Source organism: Phoca vitulina, unplaced genomic scaffold (assembly GCF_004348235.1).
Source record: "Phoca vitulina isolate PV1807 unplaced genomic scaffold, GSC_HSeal_1.0 scaffold3, whole genome shotgun sequence".
Taxonomy (NCBI): Eukaryota; Metazoa; Chordata; class Mammalia; order Carnivora; family Phocidae; genus Phoca; species Phoca vitulina.
In genome coordinates, this window is record NW_022589706.1 from 76,564,935 (window position 1) to 76,581,864 (window position 16,930).

Below are 16,930 nucleotides of genomic sequence, written 5' to 3' on the forward strand. Positions count from 1 at the left end.
ATGACTCCTACTCCATTCTTTTAATAAACTGTTTTTATTTATTCAGGTTCTTTATCTTTCCTTATGAGTTCTAGAATAAACTTGCTTTTATCTACAAAAAAGTCTTCCTAGGATTTTGACAGGAATTATGTTAAATATGTAGATCAATTTGAGGACACTTGAGGACATGCATCTTTACTATGCTGTCCAATCCATGAACATGATATATTGTTCCATTTATTTAGATCTTCTCTGATTTCTTTCACTAGTATTCTACAGCATTCAGCATAAAAATCCTGTACAAGGTTTGTTAAATTTACAACTAAGTATTTCTTGTGTGTATATGTGTGATTATAAATGGTAATGCTTTTTTAGTTTGTGTCTATATATTCACTGCTAGTATAGAGAAATGTACTAAATATTTCTAAATATAAAAATTAATTTTTGTACATTTATCTTGTACCCTAAAATATTACAGAATATATTTATTGATTCCAAAAATTTAGGGGGGAAGATGCATTCCTTGGGATTTTATACATTATTATATCATTTGTAAATAGGGACAGTTTTATCTCTTCCTTTCTGTGTCTTTTCCTTTTCTCACCTTAATGCACTGACTAGAATTGCCAACACTACTGAATAAATGTGATGAAAGGAAACATTCTTACTTTGTTCTCAATCTTAGGGGGATAGCGTTTAGTCTCTTACCATTAAGTATAGTATTTTCTATAGTTGCTCTTTTATCAATTTGAGGCAATGCCTTTCTATTCTTATTTATCCGTCAGGGTTTTTTTTTTTTTTCCTGTTAGTTTTATCATGAATGAATGGTGACATTTTTCAAATGCTTTTACTGCATTGATGGATACAATCATGAGATTTTTCTTCTTTAGCCTATTAATATAGTGGATCATACTGACTGATATTCAAATAGTGAACCAGCTTTGCATCCTTGGAATAAACTCTACTTGGTCAGGGTGTATAACTTATATATATATATAAGTTATATATAAGGGTATAACTTATATAATATATATATATTACTGAATTCTAATTATCCTGTTAAGGATATTTGGGTTTATTTCATGAAAGACTGGTCTATAGTTTTCCTTTTTTGTAGTGTTTTTGACTGGTTTTGAGAGCAGGGTAACAGTTATTTTATAATATGGATTGGGGAATATTTCCTTTTATTTTCAAGAAGAGACTATAGGAGTAGTTTTAATTTTTCTTTAAAAGTTTAGTAGGATTTTTTAGTAGAGACATCTGAGCCTGGAGACTTCTTTTTTTGGGAGTTTCTTGATTACTAATTTAATTTACTTAACAGTTATAGGGCTGTAAACTCTTGCTTTGAGTCTATTTTGCTCTTCTTTTTCTAGGCTTATAAGGTAGATGCCTAGATGACTGACTTAAGCCCATTCCTCTTTTCTAATATATGCATTTAGTGTTATATGATTCCTCTCAACATTGCTTTTGCTGCTCCCGTCAAATTTTGATATGTTGCATTTTTATTCAGATTAGTGAATTATTTTAAACATTTCTTGAGACTTCTTTGACCCATAAATTTCTTAGAAGTGTGTTGTCCAGTTTCCAAGTGATAAGACATATTCCAATTATTTTTCTGTCATTTTTACTTTGATTTCATTGTGGTCAGAGAACACACTTTTCATGACTTCAGTCTTTTAACTTAGTGGAGGTTTACTTTATGACCCAGGATATGATCTATCTTGGTGTATGTTCTGTGAGTACTTGAAAATAATTTATAGTCTCCTGTTGTTGGACAGAGTGTTCTATAAATGTTGATTAGATCTTGTTGGGTGATGATGTTTAATTCTTCCACATTCTTGCTGATTTTCTGTCAAGCTCTTCTATCAGTTGTTGACAGAGAGGTGTTGAAGTTTCTAACTATAATTATGAATTTGTCTATTTCTTCTTCAGTTCTATCAGTTTTTGATTTACATATTTTGCATCTGTTTTTTGATGTGAACACATGTATATTGTTACGTCTTCTTGAAGGATTGACCCTTTCATCATAATATAATTCCTTCCCTGGTAACATTTTTAGTCTAAGTCTACTTTATCTAATATTAATATAGCCACTCTTGCTTTCTTTTGATTAACGTTTTCATGATACATCTTTTTCCATCTCTTTACCTTCAGCCTGTCTATATTGTTATAAATGAAGTGAGTTTCTTATAGATAACACACAGCCATGTTTTTTTAATTCACTCTGCCAATCTGTCTTTTAATTGGCATATTTAGATCATTTACATTTAATGTAGTTACTGATAAGTCAGGGTTTATGTCTGCCATTTTATTTTTTGTTTTCTGTTTTTTCCTGACTTCCTGTGAGTTACTTAAACATATTTTTTAGAATTCCATTTTGGTTTATCTAGTGTTTTCTGGTGTATTTGTACAACTTTTTAGTGGTTGCTCTAGGTATTTTATTATACATACACAACTTATCACAGGCTACAGCTGTCATCATTTTACTAGTCAAGTGTACTGTGAAACCCTTACTTTTTTACTTTCTTTTATCCTTCATTTATAACATAATTGTCTTATATATTTTCTTGGCATACATTTAGAACCATATCAGACAATGTTAAAATTTTTGCTTCAAATGTCAAACAACTTAGAAATTCAAGAGGAGAAGCAAAGTATATTGCATTTACCCATATTTTTGCTTACCATGTTCTTTCTTCCTTTTTCATATTTCAAGATTTCTTCTTTTATTGTTTTATTTTGGTTAGAAAACTTTCTTTAGCTATTCTTTTAGGGTATGTGTGCAAATAACAAATTCTCTTTTTTCCTTCATCTGAAAATGTCTGGATTTCCCCTTCATTCCCAAAGGATGTTTTTGCTGGGTATACAATTCTGGGCAAAAGTTCTTTTCTTTCAAAAGGTATTTGAAAAATGGGCCACTGTCTCCTGGCCTGCATGGTCTCTAATGTGAAATTCACTGTCATTTGAATTGTTTTTCCCCAGTAGGTAAGGTGTCATTTCTCTTTTGCTTCTTTCAAAATTTTCTTTTTGTCTTTAGTTTTCAGAAGTTTGACTATGATGTGTCTTGGTGTGGATTTTTTGGGGTTTATCTATTTGGGGTTCATTCAACTTCTTGAATTATGTAAGCTCATTTCTTTTACCAAGTATAGGAAGTATTCAATCTTTATTTACTTATTTATTTTTGCATACTTTTTCAGCTATGCTCTCTTCTTCCTCTCCTTCTAAGACCTTAATGATATAAACATTAAATCTTGTCATAGTCCCACTTGTCCCTGGAGCTGTTCAGATTAGATGTCTATTTTTCTATTTTCCAGCACACTGATTCTTTCATCTGTCATTTTCCTGTTTATTCCATTCATTGCTAGATTTTATTTTGGTTTTTGTATTTTTAAGTTGTAAAATTTCCATTTGATTCTTTATACCTTTTATTTGCTCAGATTTTCTATTTCATTACTGAGACTCTTCTTTTTCTTTTTTTTAAAGATTTTATTTATTTATTTGTCAGAGAGAGAGAGAGAAAGAGCATAAGCAGGGGAAGCGGCAGGCAGAGGGAGAAGCAAACTCCCCACTGAGCAGGGAGCCCGATGTGGGACTTGATCCCAAGACCCTGGGATCATGACCTGAGCCGAAGGCAGCTGCCTAACTGACTGAGCCACCCAGGTGTCCCCTGAGACTCTTATTTTTCAAAATTTACTTAAAGCATACTTGTAATTGCTCATTGAAGCATTTTTATGATGGATGCTTTAAAATCTTTGTTAGACACTTCTAACTTCTCTGTCATCTCCATGTAGACATCTATGACTTTTTATATTTAGTTTGAGGTTTTCCTCGTTCTCAGTATGCAAGTGATTTTCTACTGAAATGTGGTCATTTGAGCTATTATCTTATGAGACTCTGGACCTATCTAAAACTCCTGTTTTTAATTGTCCTCCTCTGACATTATTCTGGTACAGGAAGAGGAAATACCACCTTGTTACTTCCAGATGGGAATAAAAGTTCAGGTTTCCCCCTTGGCCTCTGATGACATCTGAAAGGAGGAGCTCCTCGTTACTGCTGAGCAGGGATGAGATTCCTAGTCTCCCATCAAGTCTCCAATGACATCTCTGTGGCTGGAAAGAGTAGGTAGGGGTGCTGCATTACTGCCCCCCAGGAAGCTTCACTGACACCACAAGGATATGGCTTTGTTTACCTCTAAATGGTGGTAAAAGTCCTAATTCTCCACTAGGCTACTTATGACACTTCCCCAGTGGGGAGAGAAAGGGACACCTTGTTACTGTCAAGCAGAAGTACCCACTCCCTACTTGATCATCTCTGTTACAGCCCCAGTAAAGAGGGTAGGCATGTCAAAGCATCTTATTGCAGCCCATAGAGGGTGACAGGCTATGTTCTTTATTCAGCCTTTGCTGATGTGGGGGTGGGTAGGATGGGACCACAGTTTTTTCTTTGATATTTGGCTATATTGGATGGTTATTGCTTAAAAATTTTCTTACTATGTTGCCCCCTTCCTGGGTGTTTAGCTAGAGCAAGTAGGCTTTTCTTGGGGATTGTTTATCAGTGCTTATTGGTATTTCTGGGTTGTCTGCTTCTCCAGCACCTAGTCTAAGATATAAAAAGCAAAATGAAAACCCAAGCAACTTACTGCCATGTAGTTCTTTGGGTCCCAAGGTCCCTAGCTCATCTACCTTCTTCTTTCCACCTTTCAAAGTTTTTTTTTTTTAATGTTTGTTTTGTTTTATACATAATATTCAATTATATTTTATGCAAGGAATAGGGAAAAGTACATCTATTCCATCTTCCTGAAAGTGGAAGTCCTCATTGATTCTTAAATCACTTGCCTCATTCTCATACCCAAATTTCTGCCATTTTCTCTTTTCTCTAATCATACTCATGTCCAGAAAACTCTTAATTCTCACCAATTATATGAAGGCTTCTCTAATTACTCTGATTATAATGTACTTTATCTTTCTGACTTTTCTTCCAACATCTTTATTCAATGTTTTGGTATTTAATTATATTCAGTCTTCTGGGAGATCTTGGGTAAATCAGTTAATCTCTCTGAGCCTCAATTTTCTTACTGGGTAAAGGCGGATGACACTAGTCCCCTGACTACTTCATAAGATTTTTAATAAGCATTAAATGAAAAAATAGGAATGAAAAACTATAAAATGCTTGTCAAATGTTACGTATTACTATTATTCCAAATATTCTGTGTGATACTTTCTTCTCCTTAATGACTTACAAATTCTTTGAGTAAGAGGATATCTCATATGCTCTTGTTGTATTTCTCTACAAAAACTAGCCCAGATGTTAAGAATATTGAACTACCAGACCTAACACAGGTAATAGCATCTGATCCATTATTATTTATCAAGTAAACACATAACAATCTAAACCACACCCCTTATTACTCTCATGTGTATGTCAATAGGCACACGTACTCTTCAAAGGGTCTCTGAAATACTTTGAAGTATTTGTCTTTGAAGATAAAGGAGACCAGGTATATTTTGAAGACATCCATGTCAGACGGAAGGAAAGGGATCCATTTCATTCAAATATTTTTTAAAAGCATGTTCATATATACTGTGCAAGTCACTCTCTAGATGTAAATAAAATATTCCCTGCTTTGAGAAACTTGAGTTACAACCTTAACTTTAAAGAACAAGCAGCCACATGAACTTAAGAGTTCATTTAGTCTATCCTCCTTGATAGCAAACTCTTAATTTTTAAATCTTTACAAAACACATAAATGAAAGGACACCTGGCTGGCTCAGCAATTTTTTTGTTTTCATATGACTCTTGATTGTGAGTTCAAGCTCCACTTTGGGCACTGAGCTTATTTAAAGAACAAAACAAAACAAACACACACACAAATGAAAATATCTCTTCTATCTAATTTAATTCCTTAAACCAATTACCCCTCTTTTTCTATTCTTGGGGGAAATAAAAAGCAAATGGTTTCCATCTTCTGTAAAAAGTGTTTTGGTAGTTACAGAGCAATCAATCTATACTTAATTTTCATACAAAAGAAAAGAACTATAGTATTTGCTTAAAATAAACAGCTTGGTATCCCAAAAACAGATGTTAGGATCAACTAGTTAAAAATAAAATGATTCAAAAGATAAAGAAAAGACCCTGTGTGCTGAATAAATGAAACCTGCCATTTCTTAATGATGACACTAACTGTAATATTTTCTAATTAACTACCTTTGCTCACCGAGCATCTGTGGATTACAATCTAGTTTTCTATGTAGTTTCCACTCAATGAAAAATGGGCTCATCAACCAACTCCCTATTCTGATCCTCTTTGGGATTAATAAATTGGCATTCTGATTTACAGATAACCTCCTGTGTATTGAATAATGTGAGCCTCTTCTCTAGAGATGAACCACCTCCCAGCATGTTGATAAATATTAAGTTTCTAGTGTGCAAAGTAGAGCATTACACTCTGAAATGTACCACATCAAAGTGTAATCACCTTTGTAAAGCCCCGTCTGAATGTCTAGCTGGGCTGACATTTATGCTGCTCCCCTCTTCAAAATACATAGGATGTAAAAATATTGGGAAGTCCATTACTGTTATTCCAAGACTAATAATGCTAAATGACTTCAATACAGAAGTCAGAGAAAGCAGTTTAACATTTTTAACATTAATGGAGAATTAATACCAAAATCACTTAGCAAATCACAAATACGCAAAAACTCACTGCCGAAATGTTTTTCACTATTTAAAAACACCAACAATTTTAAATTAAATGATTTTAATTCATAATGTCAAAAAATTTTTTTTAACTTTTGGGGGAATGTGCTAAAATTAGTGTTTTTGAGTAAAGAAACATTTTTTGTACTTTCACCATGCCGCTTTTAACTTAAGGAAACAAACAGAGAAGGCTCTCACTGTCACAGTGACATTTTACTTTCACCAGCACCACTTTGGCAGTTGCTTTTATTGAAACATATTAATAATTGCCTGAATATATTTTAGTTGGCAACTTCCTTCAAGATATAAAACTGTTTTGAAAACAATTTAAACAGTATTTTGTGAAAGACCAATGAAATCATCTACCTTTTAGGAGCATTTTATTTTTTTTAGAGAAAAAGAGTGCGTGAGGTGTGGGGAGGGGCAGAGGAAGAGGGAGGGAGAGAGAATCTTAAGCACGTTTCACACCCAGTGCAGAGCCAGATGCGGGGCTACATCTCAGGACCCTGAATCATGAGCTGAGCTGAAGTCAAAAGTCAGATGCCTAACTGACTGAGCCACCCGGGCGCCCCAGGAGCATTTTAAAAATTAGTATTTCCTTCCTGTTATTCCAAGACCCCAACATTTCACTGCAAACATCGTATGTTGGCTCTATAAGTGCCAAATTCAAAAGAAGGAACAATCACAAATATAAGCATTTTCCTACGAATTAGAAATTAACTATTATGAATAAATTGTATGTAATAAGATACAAAATTATAAAAAATCAACTCTCTGACATGTATTTACTAAATTGGCAAAAACAAAACAAAACAAAACAAAAAAAACCCCGCCCAATCCTGAAATAATATTAAGAAAGAAAATGAAGAAAAATGAATATAGGCAAAAGGAAAAAAACGAATTCTTTTTTTTTTTTTTAAAGTAAGCTCTATACCCAATGTGGGGCTCGAACTCATGACCCTGAGATCAAGAGCTGCATGCTCCACTGACTAAGCCAGCCAGGTGCCCAAAGAAACTAATTCTTAAAAAGAAAAAGTCATATTAGTTAGAACCACATATAAGAAAATGCAAAAGTTGGCCAGTTAACAGAAATATAAGAACACAAGCAGAAAATTCCAAGCAATTTCCCAATTCTAGACAGTCTCTATTACCCTAAAAACTTGCAAAAGCTATATTTTGTTTTAGTTTAGGAGCTCATGTATAATCACCACACTACTAGTGTGTGGTAAACTAGAAAGCATGCATGATTATCTAGAAAAGCTACTTAGGACTTTGCCAAAACTGGCATTTTGCTTTTGTGAAGCCACAGTGCATTTGTTTGGCTCTTGGCATAATTAATAGTAAAGTTTTAAAGGATTTTGAGGACCTTACTTATGCTGGCTTCTAAATGTACCAGTCTAAAGGCAGAATTTAATATCCTAAAACACTGTAAAGTGGATTCTAAAAAGAGCTTAGTACAATTGCTTTAAAAGGTTTACTTTACTTTTAAAAGCATCTGTTGCTCCAGGTGCATGGTTTTTGTCTGGATGAAACTTCAAAGCAAGCTTTCTATAAGCTTTTTTCAAATCTTCATCACCAGCATCTTTGGTAACTCCAAGTACTTCATAGTAATTTTTACATTTGTTTATGCTGTGAACAAAAGAGTGTGTTATAATGTAAATTTCAAGGAAGAACTTCATGTAATATCTCTCATTTTTTATTTATTAGAATAGTAGAAAGAACTGTCTGTGGATTGTTTTCTCAGTGTCAAATGATAGCTTATCCCATTAAAGGTTATTGCTTCATTCTCTTTTTTGACCACAGACCATTTCTTAACCTCTTTCCAGTCTAAGGAGAGTTGACCATGAGAATGTCCTTGGTGCTTTTTATCACAACTAGAGAAGTAAAGCAAAGCCCATAATAATCATGGATGAAGGACAGAGCACACACTGAAACTAAAATGAGGACAAGAACAATTTTACAGTACTCTTAAGTGCACAAAGAAATTCCAGAACTCTTCACAAGTATGTTGTAGTATGTCGTAGCTAAAGATTAATTAATATGCATTGCATTCCAAGATTTTTGCTGTCACATAACGTAGACCTACCAAATATCAAAGCAACAGTTTAGTGAATGTAAAACAATTACAAGTACCTTAAATGCCAAGGCAAGTTAACTCAGCTCCGCTATACTAACGAGAACTTGTCTGTCAGTCTAAGAAAAAGAAAATCTCATAATAATATATATCACAGGACTCAAAAATGCTTGTTATACCCAATTTTCATTATGATTAGCATGCTCTTAAAGATTACTTACATAGCTAATTAAAGATGTTAATGGATTTAAGCCCAGAGTCTTTGAAGTATATTAAGAAAAAAAAAATACTCTGAATGGAGCAGAGAACATTAATACTTCTAAATGCTAATATTCTCCTAAAACCTAATACTTTTCCTTCACTAAAATACAGTAACATTTTAAACATTTTCTGTAGAGTACTTTATGACCTTAGATGTGTTCCATGGGTGAGTGGCTTAAGGTAGTAACAGGAGAAAAGATCTAAGGCATAATTGTTCACCGGCAGCTGAAGAATTGCAGTGACTCAAAGTTCTCAAAGGAAAGAGACAAGATTGATCTTATTTTACTACTGAAACTATAAGCCATGATAGTGCTTGGTACAGGATAGGTTCTCAGTAAATATTTCTGGAATAAATGAGCCTTAGCTCTCTTTTTATAATGAAAACGTTCAACATTTTGTTAAATGAACAAAGTTAAAAAAAAAAAAAAAGACAGGTTTAAGATTATAGAATTTTTTTTATAATCACATATCAACAAAAATCTGTTATGCAGTCTTCTTTATGGTAATAATAATTAAAATTGGGGGGCTCCTGGGTGGCTCAGTCATTGGGCATCTGCCTTTGGCTCAGGTAATGATCCCAGGGTCCCGGGATCGAGCCCTGCATCAGGCTCCCTGCTCCATGGGAAGCCTGCTTCTCCCTCTCCCACTCCCCCTGCTTGTGGTCCCTCTCTCACTATCTCTCTCTCTCTCTCTGTCAAATAAATAAATAAAATCTTAAAAAAATAATAATAATTAAAATTGGATTTTTCTACTTTAGATACTTAATAAATATTAACTGTCAACAGTCAATTAATCATAAATGTGATACTTCCTTTATTTAATCAACAATATTTATGGAGCATCAATTATGTCACAGACCGTGCTCTGGGTACTTGAGATATATTAGTGAATAAAATAGAATGATTCCTGCCTTTGTAGAGACCCATTCTCCCAGATATGTTTAGAAACTATGTGATAAAGGGAAAGGGGACATTTATAGAACACCTACTGTGTGTCAGGCAAGGTCCACAATCACATATCCATGTTCCAATATCCATAAAGCTCTGAAAAATGGAAGTTATTCTATAATTTGACTGCAAAAACCTGACTTGAACTCTTTTAGAGGCAAAATTTGACCTGAATGGGTGTGAAGTGGCTAGAGTTTTCATTTATCCCATTTAAGTGTGAATATTTCTGCATGTTGCTGCAGAAATGTTACTATTAAGTAATGGGCTGCTCTCCAGATGTTAAGTGTTATTATGTTATGTATAATATATGTTCCTTATTACCTTTCTAAAATACGAACAATTCTGAATTCCAAACTACATCTGGTCTACAAAGATTTCACAACAGAGAGTTGCAGAATCTTATTATGTTGGTTATTTTATACAAATTGTCTCATTTACTCCTCATCTAACCAATGAGAAAATTGAGGCTGGAAATGGTTAGGTCCTATAACCAAGTAATAGATGGGAACTGAAATTTATTTCTTCAACAAAAATTTACAGATCATCTACTTTCTGCTAGACACTGTTTCAGATGGTAATGGTGAATAAAACAGTCAAAAAAAAAAAAAAAACCCTGTTCACACTAAATTTACAATTGGGAGAGGGATGAGCAATGAACAAATTATACAAGTAAAATAAAAAGTACATCATACGGTGATAAATATGTAGAGAAAACTAAAAGTGACAAAGGAGACAAGAGAATGGCCAGGGAGGCCAGCTTTCTAAATAGGATGATTAGGAAAGGTCTCACAAGTAAGGATTCAAACCTCAGTCTGTCTGACTTGAAATTCCTGTTATCTCAGAATCAGAACAAGGAAAAGGAGTCCTTCAGACACCAGAGTAACCCAGCTCTTCCTTTCTGTTTGCTTTTCCAGTGTTTAAACAGACTCTTCTCTTGTAGGTATTTTCAAATGTTGGTTTTGGTGCCCCAGACATGCTTTCTCTGCCTCCTTTCTTGCTTAGTTAGTTTCTACAATTTCTTCAGACCTCAACTTAGCTTTTCCTTTTCTCAAGAAATCAAATTCCTCAAGACTAGGTTTGGTGTTCCTCTTATATCCCCCACAAAGCCCCCTGGACGTCAGCCCTCTCCCAGCAATTACCACAGTGTACTGCAGCTACCTGGTCTGACTACTCTTCTAGACTACAAGCCTCTTGAAGGCAAGGATTATGTCTTGTTCACCATATCTGCTGAATGGATGGATGATGAATGGACAGAGGGATGACTAGGTCCAGTGTAAGGGCAGAAATGGTTAGGATCTAAAAGTCAAAGGTGGTAAGTGCTATAATAAAAATGTAGTTGGCACCAAAAGTCAGTTTGGAATAGAGGAGAATAGACTGTAGGACAAGGACTAGAGCTATGAATATGATAGATAGTACCTGAATGCAGAAAACAAAAGGAAGTGATAAACAAAACACTAAACAATCCTAAAGTCATTATTACTTGGTTTGTATGCATAAGATGATTAATTATATACCAGATTAACCCTCCAAAATTGTTTTGTTAAGATTTCCTGAGCATAAAAGGCTAGGCAATAGAAAAAGGCAGCCCAAGAGAGGACTGTTGGATAGTGTAGGGAAATTAGAGGTTGGAATTCACAATCCTCTAGAGATGGGTCATAAAGCTAAGAATTGTCACAAAGACGGGGAAGCCAGCAGAGAGGTATAAAGTTGACATCACCAATGCACCAGCTGAAGACCACTATATATTTCAAGTAATGCTCCAAATATACTCATTTACCTAATTTTTCACACCTGAATCAAAAATTACCATTCATATATTTATTTTAATTCATATTTTTATTCATCATTCCTTCACCACTTAAATGCATTTGTCATAGTTTCTACAGTTCACTCCTTACTGAAAGATTCAAACCTTCTTCTCCATCTTCACCAAAGAATTATTTTAAAAGAGATAAAAAAGAAAATAAATTAAAAAGAGGTAACCTATTACCTACCCCGGAAGGAAATATCGTACAACCAGTCCAGAAAGACTGACTTCAAGCTCAACAATGGAGAAGTACATCAGTTCAGCCCCTATGTCTTCCTTTACGTGAACGAAAGCATAGCGGATAGGGCAGGAAGGTCCTCTTTCAATTCTTCTTTGCATGTTTTTTTTTTTTTTTTTTTTTTTAAAGATTTTATTTATTTATTTGTCAGAGAGAGAGAAAGAGAACACAAACAGGGAGAGGGGCAGAGGCAGAGGGAGAAACAGACTCCCTGCCAAGCAAGGAGCCCGATGAAGCACTCGACCCCAGAACCCTGGGATCATGACATTGGCCGAAAGCAGACGCTTAACCAGCTGAGCCACCCAGGCGTCCCATCTTTTTTGCATGTTATAGCCGATCATTTAAATAGACTCCAGATTTAATTGGTGTTTAGGGAAATATTTATTCCTTAGACAAAGGATTATTTATTTTATAAGTTTAGCAAAATGATTTCATTTCAAGAACAGCTTAAATCAAATCCTAATCAAATCCCCATAATTCAAATGACTTATACTTGTACAGAAGTGTTCCTAACTGATAAATAGAATGATGACCCAGTTAATGCTTTTACAATGATCTTGTAAGTTTTTAAAATAAAAGATGGGCTCTTTTTTCAATGAGAAATTAAAAACTTCAAATTAGATCCAGGACACTTCTCAATAATTTTTCAATATATTTCAATTCAAAAACAGTGTTTAGTTACACAGAATATTAGCTTTACAAAGTTATACACATTTTCTTCAGTCTTATTGTAAGCTAGCTCTTACTTATGCAATGGATGCAGTATTATTGCATGGCTTCTCCCATTGAGCCAAATTGTCACTGAGCAACTTGTTTGCATAACCCTGCTAACATAAGATAACATGGCTTTCTTCAGAAAAAATCCCCTGTGTATAGGTAAAACAAAAAACAAAAACATACAGCATCTAAGTGTTTGCTGGTGATCTGTTACCTCACTAAAGCAACACTTACGAAGTTTAATATAATGAGTAAATGTTACAAATTTCAGCTAAGCAACTCATAAAAGTTATCAACTTAAGTACTCTGAATAACTTAGGGATTCTATTAAAGAACATTCCAATCACATTTAGTCCTCAGAGGAAAAAAACTGCATTTAATAAAAAAGGGATAAGAAAATTATTGACCAGAGAAACAATTTCTAATACAGCTGTACTACTAAGCTAATACTTATACCCAATAAGAATTCATGGTCTGAAATTTGGCTGGGTCCTCAACGCTAATCAGCAATCCTTCCATTCCCTTTGCCTTTCCGCTCTGTAAATTTTCCATACTTTTACAACTCTCCTCAAGTTTCCAATCTCATCTCTTTTCTTCTAACTCTCAGAGGATAACCTCCTCTCCAATTTCCCAGCGAATATAGAAGCCAACAGACAGAAACTCCCTCAATCTCCTGTTTCCATCTTTCCAAATCTGGCCATACACAAAGTGTATCTGTACCCACCACCATCTTTCATTCTTCCATTCTCAAGATATCCTGCCTAAATACTCCAAGAGATAGTAAAACAAAGCACTGCTCTTCCTTCCTTATTTCTACCATACCTTGAGCTACTCCTCTTTTCCTTTTAAGGTGAGGATAGAGCAAACGAAGAAAAAAAGATTTTTAAAAAATAGCACCAGATTTAGGGCATACCTATTCTCCAAAACTTTCAACTCTATTCTTTGGTGATATTTCAAAATATATAAGTAGTTCTATAGTCTTTTTTTTAATCACAAAATGCTTCTAAACAGAAATCACATATAATACAATTAACTTTATTTAGGTCTTTCATTAAGGACATACTCTCCCAATAGAAAGTCAATTCTACAAGAAAATACAATTTGTTTTCAAATAGATGTGGTTTCCTGGAACACATTTCAGCACACCATTTAATTAAAGCTTTTTCTTGAAGAAATTCAAAAGGAAGTCTCTCATTTATTCATTCACCTATCTCACATAGTCAACCAACTCTCAATCACACAATACTAGTTATAAAAGTAGTTAGCAAAATTACTTATATCCCAAAAGTGCTTCACTACCATTCATGCTAATCAAATACCCTTTAGCATGGCTTCACCATGATTAGGGAGTCTTTTTTCTTTTCTTTTTTTCTACCAAACACCAACATCTGTGGCCACACTCAGATAAAATGTTACAATCAAGCTTTAGCATCTAAATATGTAGGGAAAAAAGAAAAATGTAAATACATTGATATTTTATTTAAGATGACTTCAATTCTAGGGGGCGCCTGGGTGGCTCAGTCATTAAGCGTCTGCCTTCGGCTCAGGTCATGATCCCGGGGTTCTGGGATCGAGCCCCGCATCAGGCTCCCTGCTCAGCAGGAAGCCTGCTTCTCCCTCTCCCACTCCCCCTGCTTGTGTTCCTGCTCTCTCTGTGTCTCTCTCTGTCAAATAAATAAATAAAATCTTTAAAAAAATTAAAAAATAAAATGACTTCAATTCTAAATTATGGTAAGAAAAAAAAGAATGAACTAAAAAGCAATGGAGAAAAAAGGATGAGGAAAAAAAGGAAATAAGATCAGAAGAAAAGCAGATAAGAAAACGTTAAGAGAAAGACAATCTAGTTTTATCTGCTCTTCACTTGAGCTAGTTCACTGTACTATAATTCATTCTCCATGTGAATTATCCAATTAATCACTGTTTAGAGTCTTTCAACCTTGCTAGAGAGCAACATCAGTACAGTATCAATAAAGCTTCCCTAAGCTGTAGCAGAAAACAAAACAGCATTTTCTGTAGTGTTTCATACTCAAAGGTTCATTTTATTTCCAGAAAAGCTTTTCCTAATCATAAAATCAGTTACATCAGATCCCCAAAACCTAGTTCACAATTTTCCAACTCTACCTAATTCTTTTACTTTAAGTAGAAGTATAACATGAGGTAAAACTAAAAACACAGAGGCAGAATAATTAGAGTATGAAAAATATTAAAAGAAGAGGACATTATTATATGTTTGCATATGTATATATAAAGATGGCCTTAAAGAAATAGAAAAAAATTGTGCTACATTAATACAAATGAATTTGAAAATGCTGCTGCTATTGCCCTCAATTTTCCTCTCATATGAAATTCTCCTACTTTCCTGTATACAAAGACAAAACAATTCTTTCTCCTCTTTTATCCTCTTTTAATACAGTTATCTAAATATTATACTGTGTCAAAAAATTGAAATAATATTCCCCAAGAAAAAATATCTGGAAGCAACTTTTGCCTTATAGTTACTTTAAAAGATGGAACCTTCCATAGAGTTGGTACTTTACAGACTGATCTGATAAATAACATAAAGCATAAGACACCCAGAGTTCAATTCTTCTGTTTGTTCTTCCACCAAATTATAGTTCACACATTTTTTTAGGCGTTATAACATTAAAAAATTATGTTAGTATCAATTCTAGTTGAGATATAAGTCATATTTATCCCTACCTGAGAACCCCATCTACTTGGTCTTTGGTGTAGCCCTTTCCACTTTCACCGCTACCAGATGTGCTGTCCTTTGTACAATTAGGCTTGTTTTGATCACCACAACCTGATGGTTTTCGGCAATGAGGGCTATTTCCAGCGGTGCTTCCATTTTTCATAATTATTTCCAACAGTGCTGTAGAAAGATACAGAAAGCATACTATGCCATGTTACATCATGTATATACACACGATCTTGAGAAGAAAGTTATAAAGCTGAAAAATTAAGAATCATGTATTCCAAAAGTATTCACCATATGGCTTTTTAAAATAAAATATATTCCCTTATATACCTGTTTAAGATCACATCACTTAGAATATTAAGAAATTAAACCTAATAACTCAAAAGTACTATCATTTAATTCCTTATGACACACCTTCATTTGTCATATCATGGTGAAACTACAGAATACCAAAGAAAAAGAGAGAGTCATTAAAGAAGCCAATGAGATTATCTACAAAGAAAAAGAAATTAGACTTTCTATTTATTTCTCAACAACAACAATGGCAGCTAAAAGGCATGGAAATAATACCTTCAAAATGCTCAGAAAGAATAACTGTCAACTTGAATTCTGCACTTATTTTCTAGAAAATGCTCAAGATTAAAAACATTTCAAAGAAACAAAAATGGATAAAATTTACCACTTAGATTTTACTAAAGGATACTGTAATATATAGGTTTTGGGCAGAAGGAAAATGCTTCCAGATAGGTGAAAATGTAAAAAGGAATGGCGAGCAAATACTGTGGTAAATGTATGAGTAAATCTAAACATTGAGTCTATAAAACAATAATATAGTTATGTCTAGGATTTGCTTTAAAATACTGGAGGAGCATAAAAGAACGGGTAGAGAAAATATATATAAAGTAAGATTGGCCATATATATTCATAAAGGTTAAAGATGAGAGGGCAATAGGAATTAATTATACTATAGTTTCTTTTGTGTATGCTTGAAACTTTCCATAAGTAAAACTAAACATAAGGGGGGACTGGGTGGCTCAGTCAGTTAAGCATCTGCCTTCAGCTCAGGTCATGATCTCAGGGTCCCTGCTCAGCGGGGAGTCTGCTTCTCCCTCTCCCTCTATCTCTCTCCCTCCACTTGCACATGCTTGCTCTCTCTCGCTCGCTCTCAAATAAATAAAATCTTTTAATACATGTTTAAGAAAAACTAAACATAGAAAAAAGAACTAAAAGGAAGAAACAGAAATTCGCCATGGTGGTAGAAAATTTTAACACGTTTCAATTTAACACAATGCAATGTCATTTATTAACTAACATTGGGTAGATGAAAAAATCACCAGGATACAAATGATATAAATGTCTAATTTATCAAGCTTGATCTAAGAGATACAACATTATGCCCAACAACTGGTGAATATTCATCCTTTCAGGCACACAAGGAATAAAAACACTGACTACATTATAGCTAGAACATAATGTTATTCTCTTTGAATTTCTAAGAAGTAGTCATATATTC

General features: G+C 34.0%; 1 protein-coding gene across 1 annotated transcript in view; it reads right to left on the reverse strand.

Annotated features, from left to right (window-relative positions):
• Nucleotides 1-16,930, reverse strand: part of DNAJB14 (DnaJ heat shock protein family (Hsp40) member B14) — a 45,348-nt gene that overhangs the window by 13,412 nt on the left and 15,006 nt on the right. The window contains exons 2-3 of the mRNA XM_032400892.1: nt 15,420-15,591; nt 8,159-8,304 (exon numbers count right to left, since the gene is read on the reverse strand). Of these exons, the coding sequence (XP_032256783.1) occupies nt 8,159-8,304; nt 15,420-15,591 (318 nt within the window). The remainder of the gene's footprint in view (nt 1-8,158; nt 8,305-15,419; nt 15,592-16,930) is intronic.